The sequence below is a fragment of the Haliaeetus albicilla genome, chromosome Z (assembly GCF_947461875.1).
Source record: "Haliaeetus albicilla chromosome Z, bHalAlb1.1, whole genome shotgun sequence".
NCBI classification, from domain to species: Eukaryota; Metazoa; Chordata; class Aves; order Accipitriformes; family Accipitridae; genus Haliaeetus; species Haliaeetus albicilla.
The window spans coordinates 6,151,750-6,163,997 of NC_091516.1; the positions used below are offsets into that span (position 1 = coordinate 6,151,750).

At 37.9% G+C, this 12,248-nt stretch overlaps 1 protein-coding gene across 6 annotated transcripts in view; it reads right to left on the reverse strand.

Annotated features, from left to right (window-relative positions):
• The window catches only part of ARL15 (ARF like GTPase 15), a 229,789-nt gene that overhangs the window by 76,849 nt on the left and 140,692 nt on the right, over positions 1–12,248 (reverse strand). The window contains exon 6 of one of the 6 annotated variants that reach the window (XM_069776741.1): positions 1,364–1,488. The exons of the other annotated variants lie outside the window; for them this stretch is intronic. Within the exon in view, the coding sequence (XP_069632842.1) occupies positions 1,405–1,488 (84 nt within the window). The 3' untranslated portion in view covers positions 1,364–1,404. Of the gene's footprint in view, positions 1–1,363; positions 1,489–12,248 lie in introns of those variants that run through there. 6 annotated transcript variants of the gene reach the window in all.

The following is a 12,248-nucleotide window of genomic DNA, read 5'->3' on the forward strand; positions in this document are numbered from 1 at the left end:
ATATATGTACATGTATATATATATTTTTTACATATATATGGCAAGTTTCTTTTGAGTATAGAGGCATACACAGAGGATGAAGATGCTTGTTTGAATATTAGGTAAGCAATGGAATTTATCATCATAAACTGAGTTACATGAATACTACACTTCACATAGGCCTGCAAATGTTCCTATTTAAACATTTCCTTTCATGAGAAGTGGAGTCATGAATAAAGAGGTCTCTCTCTCTTAATATGCAATTTGATTCCACTAGGAATCCCCAAGCAATCATCACTCTTTTTTCCAAAGTGTAAAAAAAAAAAAAAAAAAAAAAATCGAAAAAAACCCCAATGCATCAACAGCATTTATCAATCAAGCGGGTGCCGTTTATTTCTAAATATTGCAGTGCCAGTGATAGGAACATAAAGAAAATAATTTTGGGAGCATATGAATAAAAAAATTCTATCGTGATGCTTGCTTACAGTGAAGCTACTGACAGATTCCCCCTGATCCTGTTTCAGACTTGCATCAGTAAGCTACTGAGTAGGTAACCCTTTAAGTACAAATCCTTAAGGTAAACTGGGAACAGTATCTAATGTAAATGCAACACAACTGTTCTCAAAACTACCAGTTGAACCATTGTTCACATTCTTGCCATTTCCCAATCAGAAGAAGCACCTCCTGTTAAGTTACTAAGTGCTACAGTCCAAAATTAGGCTCATGGCATCAAGGGTACTAAAACATAAAATGTTTACCATCAAAGAATGTAAATATTAATATGATTAAATAAATTAGGGGATCAAGGCCACTGGGATCAGAGAGGAAAGGTCTGCCACCTTGCTTTTTCATCTGTACACTTCCCCCTCCCTTCTCTTTTCCACTCATCTCACTCCTCTTGCACCATCTCTCCAGAACTCAACAGGAGATCAAAGGATGCTCCACCCATTGTAAATCAAGCCAGAGGCTGCCAGGCTGGAGCATACAGCCAGGGCACAACCGCAGGGAAAGCGAACATAACTGCACTCGCATCAGCAACAGAGGTTAATAATTTTTAAAGGGTAGAAGTCACATGTTCACTGGTTTCACAGTGACAAAAGTGGAGTCTGCAGTTTAGTCACCAATAACAACAAGGTTAAAACGTATCAAAGTATTCACTTTTTTTTCTTAAGCTCAGAAGCCTGTTTTCATTGTTCTAGGAAATTACTATTTTTTGAAACCCATTAGTTCTTTCTAAATGCTTAAGTTTATACTTAGCATGATTCAGTCTAATTTCTATTAACATGTCTGCAAGTGTAACAATATCCTTATCCTTTTCAAGCTGTTTGAATGTGGGATTTTTTTCAGCGTCTTCTTTAAAAGTTTAGCTGGCTGTTTTATAATTTGTCACCTTTTGTCTTCTTTCAGCAGTATGTCATTAAGTCTTTAATTTGGCGTTTCCTGTTGTCTGTAGAGGGATATATGCTGTTTTAAATCCAAAGGACTGCAGACATAGATGGTGGGTAAAATCTGTGAACCATAAGTAAATTCTTATAAGGAACATACAAAAAAGATTGTTCTTCAGTCAGACTTAAGCCATTACTTTCTTCAAAAGAAGAAAAGACACAAGTTAAGAAAAAGGCACCGCCAAAGACCTTCTGCCCAAATGTGCATCTCCATGAAGTTTCCTGCTGAGTGCATATGAATGCACTGCGATCTGGGAAAAGGATCCAAATAGGATTTCAAACATCCAAAAATTTTAACTCAAACATTTAGGTATTTCACCATGCTGCTATTCATTCATTCACTGATTTTTTTTGTCTTAGTTTAAAGAGATGCTAAACAAAAGGAGAAGAGCTCTACATGTATTTACATTCCAAAACTAAGCTCCCCTTACCACCCCCCTAGTCTGTCATCCCTTCATGGCTAAACAAACCGTAAAGTCTAGCCCTATGTCCTTGAAGCAAAGTCACAAACACAGTAAGAGAAAAGTTTGGTCTTTCAAGAAGAAAAAGACGAAAAGCAGTTTTAATCTATTATAGGTGCCCATGTTGTTTTAACTATGAACAGCATTGCATTCAGATAATACGTGCAGACTAAACTGGCGGAGGAGTGGGATCAATTTCTTTACTATTTTGGCTCTATTAAGCTTTGCTCTCTGACAATTTCCCAGGCATTAATAGCTTTTCCTGTACGACAGCTAAGACTGGCTCTTATATACAAGTGATACATTGTGCAGAACTATTTTGCAAACAAAACCAGAGGATAAATATTTTACCATGTAACATGTAGGCAAGAACAACTGTCGGCTCTCTGCAGCTGAGGGGTTTCCACAGGGGGAAGCCTGACAGACCCTGCCACCTGCATCGCATTCGGCACGTCACAGGGCCCTCTTGGGAGCTGCTGGGTGCTTCACCCAGGGCAGGTCACATGCTGCCAACACCAAAACTTGCAGGTTTTCCCCATTTCTGACACACGAGTATTTTTGACACAGTATAGAACATGCAGGCTAGGGTCTGTATCTTCCCCAAGGACCTAAGAATCTAAATAACATTAAAAAGGCACATCATCCCCTTGGGAAATTCCACAATACTTTCTGTTTGTGCTGAACTCTTACTGGCACGTGAGTTCTCTGCTGCAGAAGACATAGAAATACCCCATCTGAAGCAGTGAAAAAGTATGAGAACAGTATGGGAATGTGCTACTGGATTAACAAGGAAGTTCCTTCACGCAGAGTAGCATGCATTTAACCCATCTTTTAAAAAGGATTCATAATGAATTATGCTATCTTCTGTTTGAGAATCATATTTTAAACCATAGTATAGTATGTACAGTTGAAAGCTTTTAAACATGGGACTTTATTATAAAGCAATTTAGTCTTATTGCGAACTTGCAAAATGATACATTAGAATAATATATCTACGTAACAAGGCCTCTTTGATGAGAGTGGTAAATATTATTTTTGAAGCACTTACAAAACTACATTTTTTTAATATTAGAAGGACCTGTGGAGATCGTAGTGACAAGGATGATAAATTGAATTGCATGCTGTTCAGTTTCAGTTCTTCTGGTGAGACACTGCTGAGCACCACCTTCTTTTTGAGCATTAAACGTGGAGCAACACTTTTCTTAGGCTGGTGGTAAAATGTATTAGACTACTGTTTCTGACCATGTTCATGATATGTGTTTTGCTTCGTTATCAGATTCAGCCTTAAAGGCTGAAGAGTTCCAGTACCTGACTTTCCACCTGGCTTATTTGAAAAAGTTTTGGCCTTCTTTGTGCCAAAAATACAAGAGGTTCATGATCTCGGAAGTTGTACAGGTTGAATCGATTTCCCTGTATTCTGCTATCAAGCATGAAGTAGAAATTTATAATCAACGATTGCATAGCACATTTAACTGGTCATGCCCAGCATTAGGTTACATTCATATGATTTTTGAGAACCTTCACTTGTCTGTTTATTACTTCATAAGTACAGTTAAAAGGTTTATGGAACCTGTATGCTGTCACAAACTCAAAAGGAAAACTCTCCTAGAAATGGTCAAAAATGTTGTACAGGCTTCTCTATGTGGGGAAGTGATTGTGAAAACGTGGAAGTACTACAGCTATTCCATCCAAATTCCCCCACGGACACTCTTACTAAAAGCTTTTCTATGGTTTAGCTTAATCCACTTACAAAGTGGACTAAAAAAGGCATTCTTAACATCCTCTCAGAGAGCTACTGTAGAAGAGCTATTCCTTGATAGATATTTTGGGTTAGTTCTCCATGTAGACAAGCCTCAAGTGATACCTTTTCTTGGCATACTTCCTAATGTTACATCATCCACCACAATGCTTCAGTATTTTGGAAACTACTTTGTGGATAGATCCAGGTATTCTGCATTCCAAGTCCTCTGAACTCTTCTATACTTCTCATCTATAGAAGGCTTGGTCTACATAAACAGCTTTTAATCAAGAATTTGTACAGAAAATGTGAAGTCTGAACATTCCTCTGTCCTCTTCTGAAGGTCTTCACTATTATCTTTCCTTTGTACAAGGCAATTTTCCATCCAAATTAAAAAGAAAGTTCCCCAGCTTTTTGTGTATTTTTTTAAACAACAAACATTAAGAAACTTGCTCTTTCAATCTAGGAAATTATGTGCTTAGAATTCCAGAAACACTGACATAAACTTTAGGTCTCAACTTGAAATTGTCCTTTTTCCTCAGCTTCAGAAGACAAAATTATTCTCATATAGTAGCTACGTTGCTAATCCCAAACTTAACACTGTGCATTGAATCTGTTCTATGACAGAAAACATGTGCAACTGTGCAGATACATCCATGAGGAGACAGGCATCCAATAATTTTAAGATAGAAAACAGCAAACTCCAGACTCCCAGGGGAAAACAAAATAAAACAAAATGTAATTTCACACTTTATCAAATGAGTAACTAGAGAATAGGTAAGCAAGATGTCTCTCCCTTTTCAAAAGTAGAAGAAATTCTGCCAGGCAGCCAACTCCAGCCAAAGTAAGAGAGCATATCACTAAATAATCTTCATTTGTCATGTAATACCCTGCCTTATCCTTATCTGCCACCATTATCAACATTACATAAAAATGACTTTATTTCACTTAATTGCAAGTTTCAAACTCTTAACATGGAACTGCAATGGTTACTTGTGTTTCAGATATATTATTGAATATATTGCCACATACATTTAAAAAAGTAACACAATCAGTGTTTCCCTTTCTCCATAAACAAATTCAAGAGACATTGACACATCGTTGTTATTTTGGCACATGCTAACCTAAGTCTGAGCACACAAAAAGCAGGTCTGCTGGAAATCAATTATTCAGTCTCAGAAGATGGTGAGGCCAAAAAAATGTAAAACCATTTATTAGAAAAATGTTCCCAACATGACAACAAATGGGGCACTGCAGAAAACACGTGTTCTGGACATCATCACAAGGCTCTTCATGACCTGGTTAGAGAAGATGCTCAAAGGCATGACATGGGGAGTCTTGGAAAAAAAAAAAAAAAAAAAAAAAATACATGGAGTCATACTCAATGACCAAGTGATTATTCTTCTGGCCTACTCCAGTCTGCATGATTTCCATCAGCTGTTCATTCATTCTCTTCACCTTTATCCTCTCATCTACATTTTGTAAGAAATGGACACATTTCATGTCTAGCTGTTTTACAGTCCAGCTTCAGTCTCTTGCTTCCCTCATTCCACCCCAAACTCTTAAAGGCTTCTAAATCTTTCTAACGGCTGTTTTCTACATGATACAACCTGGTTGCTAAGTGCAGAAGACTACCATAGCAGTCCTAACCCTCAGAACTGATCACTGAAGCTTTCTCTTCTGAAGGAGGTATGCCAGGCATCCAGCCTGCCAGCCACATCCATTCCACTAAACCGTTTCATCTAGTCTACAGGATTTTCATGAATTTGTAAATGCAAGAAATACAAAGCATAATGCAAGAGTGCAAACCCAAACTAGCCAACTGGCAGGTGGTCTGTGAATGAACACACCCATACCAGAGGCAGAAGTGGCACTGCCAGGCTTACTCTTCCTCTAACCTGAAAAACCTTTCCAAGAGCCCACTGCTGCTTCTGCGTCCAGCCTGTCTTGAACATTACTCCTTTGCTGTCCGTTATCTATTGACTGTGCATCAAACCAGCTGCCAGAATCTTGTATCTGTCTCACCATTTGAAACAAACTTAAAGCTGTTTCTCTAAAAGCAAGTCCACAGCCACTAGCAGTGAAGTCCCTCCATATGTTAACCTGACAACTCCACACCAATTATCATCGTCTGCTTTTGAAATTTCAATAAGATTGTAAAAGCAAGCACTCAGAAGTGAGGAAAATGTGAGGTAAGGCCACTTATGCAGTCTGCATTTTGCCCCCTTAATTGCCACTAAGATACCAAAACAATTACACACATCAATTCCTATTTTCTGTAAAGATGCCTCCTTGATTCTATGCAAGTGGGCAGCCTCTGGAGAATGAGTTTTCCATCTCTACATGCAGGTTAGACCAAATGAAGAAAGCATAACCATGCAAATAACCTGACACTCTGTGGCTAACCAGCAGAGATCTACTTTTCTATCATCCAGTTAGAAAGCCAGAAGCTCTTAATTTTAGTTTCATTTTCCTACGTGGAAATCCACAATTTCCATAAGGCAGCTGATTTCAGTGGGAGCAATGCATGGTGCAAAAAAGGGTGAGAAACCCCTGGTTTGGGGCTTTATTCCTGGTTTAAGGGTCAGGCTTCAAAAGGTGTTTAGGCATCTTCAGAAGAAGGACGCTGGAGAGGAGTCACAGCAGAGTAGCCTTGGGTAGGTCAGAATTCCTTCCTCGGTAACGAGCGATTATGAAAGCACAGATTATTAACATCAGTCAGCAGACATGATACCTGATCTCATGCTTTTCTGATTACCTGCCCCAGGACACCTTTGTCTGGGCCAAAGGGTATTTAGAGGGAAGAAAGCAGCTGCAGCCGTAGCCACCACTATTTTATCTGCGTCCTGTCTGGAGTTTAAATTGCGTGTGTCATATTGACGCAAGACACTAAGATGGTTCAAGTGTTGTGCTAATAATGCTTAGTGATTTTGGCAGGAATCCAGGAACACATTGTACAAAGGAAAAGCTAGACAGACTATGACAATTTTCAACAGCTTATAGCTTGCTCAAGTCTCCAAAACTTTTCAAGTAGCTAGCAAAAGACTCCCTTCTACTTTCTACCTTTCTTTTGCAAGAAGGGAAATAAATAGAAGTACCTGTAAGTAAAAGCTTTTCAAACCAGGAAGCATTAATATTGAAAGAACTACCAAAAGTACAGCAAATTTGCACTTCCTCTGAAAAATTCAAACATCATCTCCATGGTAAAACAACAGCAAAACTCCCTTACAGTAGTCAGTTATCAGCCTGCAAAACCCTTATGAATCTTCATCTTGTACCAACCCAGTTCTACAGTTCTGCTAAGACATTTGTAAAAATGCCAGAAGTTGTTTAAACGTGAAGGACTTCTAATATGAACATGTTTTCCTGGTAATAAATCTGTCTATCAAGATAACAACTTAAAACAACTAATTGTACAGAGCTCCTCATAACTCTGAAACATCATGTACAGTAGTAAACAGGCCTCACCTGAGTCTTCAGGAGACTATCACTATCTCACCTTATACAATAGAGCTCTTAATTACATAATGATTCATTACTTGCCACATATACTTTTGCAAGGCACTTTAATTCAGATGGAGGAAAAAAAAATCCATTTAGTTACAGAAGCAATCAGCTTAATGACAGGAAATTCATTATTGCATGACAGTCTGGAACTGTTGGCCAAGCCAGCAGAAAACTAAGATTTTAAAAAAATGTCTTCCTATATAAGCCTTGAATTGACCTAGTTAGAACCTTAAACAGACCCGGAATCCTTCTGTAAACTTTTAAAGGTCTTGCCCGCAGGAATACATTTCCACAACTATCATCCCAGAGCTGTGTCTAGTCCAAGCTATAACAAATTGACAAACACTGGGAGTAAGTGTTCCCAGAAAAGAAACTTGTTTAGAAGTTTCAAATCCAGGTACTTTAATGCCTGGTGACTGAGCTTAAGCAGTTTTGGAACTTGATTTTCAAGAAGAAACTGTGACAAAGACAAAAGTTGTTCTATACTGTGCAGAAACAAGTTGTGAGAAAGGAAGCATCAAGATAATGCAAGCTTTGGACTGATCTCCAACACAGTCCAACAGACTGATCTATGGGTCTTTGACAGCTCTCCAAATTTAAAACGTAAAATCCCAGGACAGAGATTGTATATGGCACAAAGCAAAAATGCAGTACTTAAGATTAATAACAAATACTTCAAAATCTGTGTCAAGCATTTAGTTTCAGATAAGACAAAAATTTCCTCTCATGTTTCTAATTTGGCAGGACATTAAGCACAGGCAATACTCTTAACACCTGTCATACATAACTCAGTTCTTAAAGTGGGCTCTGTTATGCACAGCAGCAGGTAAACTAGTTTTTCCTTTATTGTTCTTTTCCCAAGACGACCACGACTCTTTCTCCATAAATAATAAAAAAAAGGCAAAATAGAATAGAAGCCTTAAGCATTTTCACATCTTTCCCCTATTAATTCTTCTATACAGAAACAGAAGATGAAAGAAGAAGGAATCTATCCTATGGAAAAATAGAGAGTAAACAGATAATCTGTGGAGAAGAGCCTGTAGTATCAAAGTTCTTCTTTGGGAGTTGAATGGACCATAATATGATTACTGAATAAAGCCCATGAATTTTCAGTCACCTAAGCAGACTAAGTTTTAACTGGTGTTCTTATAATTAATCTATTTCCCAACACCCTGTATTGTACAGCAATTCTTTGTATTCATGTAAAATCTGACAATTTTGTTTAAAAAAAAAAGTGCTTATAAAACACATTGTGCCTTGAAAATGCAACTCCAGCACAATGGATCTGTCTTCACCCTCTGAATTATTCACAGACAATATCCTGTTCATCTCAATACAATTTTATTCTTACAAAAAGCAAACAATACAACTGGTTTGGCGGGGCGGGGGGGGAGCGTGGGGGGCAGGGAGCTGCATCCCATCTTGTCCTAACCAGTCCGAAGCAATTCTACATGGGGAGATTCCTCTGGATATTACTTAGACTTCCTTAATGAAATTCAGGTGTAATCCCTAAGGCTCTATAGCAAAGAGTATCTTTAGCTCAACTACAGAATATGGTATTTGCCAAAAGGGGATTAATTATGTTTAGATGTGTCTACTATGAATACCAACAAGTCTAGAGCCACTATTTAAAATACATTTCAAAATTCACTCAACTTAAAATTCAGTAAGGAACAAAATATAAACAGTTTATAAAATACCCTGGGAAATACTCTTTAAGATTAGAAAGATTTCATTTTCATTAGTTTTAATTTTATTGAGGTCAATTACCATATGAACTCCTGCTCTTGTCCTCTTCCAACACTAGTGTAAGTCAAGTCTTCTAAAATGACCTATATCAAATGCTAAGCATAAACCTCTATGATCAACTCACGGACACAGAAACAGATTCTAAACTTAAGTAGCAAAATGCTTTTATGGACCACAGGAAATAAAAATGGGGAGCAAAATGTTCGATTCTACTCCCAGATCGCCACAATGCAGTCTGTGGCGTGATCCACAGAGGTTCTCCACCAGCACACAATGGGGCCCAACAAACATTTGTCTCTTACTTTGCTCTCCCCCTCACGCTTTTCTTGAAGGGAAAGCTTTATCCACTGGTATTATTTTGGTAAGTTTTTATGTTTCTTCAATAGTTTTCATGCAGTCTAGATTAGGTACAAAGCAGAGAGACAGTCAAGCCCTACATCTCTTTTGAGCAAACATATTTCTCAGCAGCTTCAGTCTTCAGATATTTTTTTATTTTATTTTTTTAATACTTTCAGCCTGTCAATCCATCCTCTCCCGCCTGGGACCATAATGTACTCAATACTCAGAGCATTCCAGTAGTCCATGGGGTCCGAGACTTCTATTTGTTGCCAGACAGAACATGTGTATAAGAAAAGTAGAAATATTGACTAAAGGTAAACAGTCTAATAGCTCTAAATGTAAAACCATGAATGCACATCATCCTAAGAGCAGCCCTTCCCTCCTTTTGTTTCAGGAAAATAATTCAGACAAATATGCTCAAAATGAGCTGACATTTCACTTTCAGATTTCTGAAATCCTGAAAATATTGAGATATTGCACTTTGGAAGTGTAACAGTCATTCTCCAGAAAGTTATCAAGCCACTGACAAAAAGTGCAAATGAGACATCTATAGAATCAGTTAATGCATGTGTTTTTGCACAGAAACTTAGTGCCAAGGAAAGGGGTACTTCATCTCAAAATACCAGCAATCTAGAGCATTTCCAAGGTCACTAAATCAACTTGCTGTTTTCTTACACAGGCACTTTGTGTAAAAAAGCTAATGCAATAACCAGTGATATGCTGCCTGAGATCCTAACGCTGACTGTAGTCCCATGCTGTAACCCTAGCTGTATCCAGATTTTAAAAGGTTTAAAATCACAGGGGAAAAAAAACCCACAGAAGAATCAGTACTGACAGTCCTCGGTTATCTAAGCACAAACTATACATTCTTAAACTGTTTAGTGACAAAATGAAACAATGTCTTCACTTCCTTCATCACCTTAGTATGTTTATTATTCTTTTGTAAACACTTCAAATTCGATCCGCTTACCTGACTGTATGATGCACCACCATGAATGGGGTGGTGGTGGGAAGGGGTTTCTTAAACTAATAGAGCAGAAAAAGCCTCAAATGAATAGAGCAGATCAAACACTTGTCTAGACAGAGAAAATCTAATTTAACATTGAAATGTAATTTAAACAAACCTTGGACATAAATCCTTCAGGTAAAGCTAAGCAGCAAGTTATATGTTACATCTACACTTATAACTGTATTACAAGTCCATATTTTGAGTATTTTCTATTACACAGGCTACTAATGCAGGGAAGTCTGACTGAAGTGGTAACTGATGTATTTTAAAACTTACTATTGTTAACATGGAGAAAAGCCTCTGTAGCGCTGGCCCGCCTAATTTTTCACCTTTAACAGCTGATCTCTCACCATAAGCCTTTCCTTACTATAGACCTTTGTGAAGACACACAGTGACTTGTGCTAATAAGGGCTTTTGTGTATAATGGAGCAGCTGATCAATTCAGAGTTGAATTTGATTTTAAAAACGAGTAATAATACAATTCAAGTTCTTTCACTTAACTAGCAGCATAATGTATTCCCAGGCACCCTGTGATACAAACCCACACAAGAGCAAATACATGAGAAGTCAGCAGCAAAACAAGAAAAATACAGTAGTAGCTATTACCTATGGAGTTCTCTTGCCTCTCATATATATGAATGAATAAACTGCATTCTGTTAACAGCAGTATTTTTCCCAGCTTCCGTGTTAATTTTATAGCCTGTCAGTTTCTAGGAGGAAAGGCTTAATATAGATCAAAAAGTGAGACCCTGCTCACTGTTTACCCAAACTGGAAAAGGAACTATGAGGGTGAGCAAAAGGGTAGGACTGTTCTGCTTCAGAACCGTAACTACAGAGGGAGGCACCTGTAATGATCAATGAGGTGACCAGGTGAAGAAAATAACCCTGTCCCTGCTCTCCTCCAACTGAAGGTCCAGAAATAGTTAACCTAATTCATGCATCTGTTTGAATGTCAAGTTCTTCAGGCCAACATAACACAAAAAATATACATATGTTATTCTAATTGCCAAATGCTTTTAGAACTTACAAATTGGTAATAAATCAAATTGTCAAAAAACTATTAGAACATACCACTTTTCATTTTTTAAGTACGCACATAGGAAGCTTCTGTCACCCAATTCTTGTTTCAAATATGCTTCAATTTTGCTTTTATTCTCACTCTGACAGCTATAGTATGTCCCAGTTTGCTGTAAAAAAACCCTCACAAACACTGTAGCAAAATGTGACGGAGGTATTTCCAAACTGGAAGCAACAGACACCAACTAACCAACCCAGTCCAAGCAGTACAGCCAGTAAAAGTAATTACCAATAATGTAATATGTTAAATCCAAAATCAACTAGTTTCCATTGGATGACGTTCAAACTTCTAAAAGCAACCTGCAAAGGAAGAAAGATGTACACAGAGTCTTATACAAAGACTAAAAGAGTAAAAACCTTACTCCCTTACTATTATTACTCCTTATTTATATAAAGCAGTAATGTACTTGCTCCATTAGTATTTAAACTGCAAGACTGGGAAGTTTTTATGGACTCTTTGCATCCTTTATCCAGTTCATTTTAATTACAGTTATTTAAGTTTTCATTTTTGTTTTTGCTGAAGAAACCTCCCCATGTTTGCCAGAAGTAAGCTTGGATTTTCATGAGGTGTTTTTGATGCAGGCTTGTACAGCAATAAACAAGGAGTATTTGGGATGAATTCTGGTAGCGTGCCACAGTTTATTAAAACTGTGAAGAAATCAACAGGAGCAAGAGACTTTTGAAAAAGGCAGGCAAACCCAAAAATGAGAGGGAGAGATGAAGCTGGGCAGCTGACCTGCCCTGCCCTTGCCCAAATGCGGCTTTTGGGGAATGCGGTGTCCTCCTCCTGATACAGAGATTGCCACCTTGTCTTCTTTCCTACCTCCCTAGGACCTGGTACCTCACAGGCTGTGTCTGGAAACACATATAGTGAGTAATAAAAGCTTAATGAAAAAATTCCCCCTCTTACTAAGTTTCAAAGAATTTTCTTTTTGCCAAGGTCA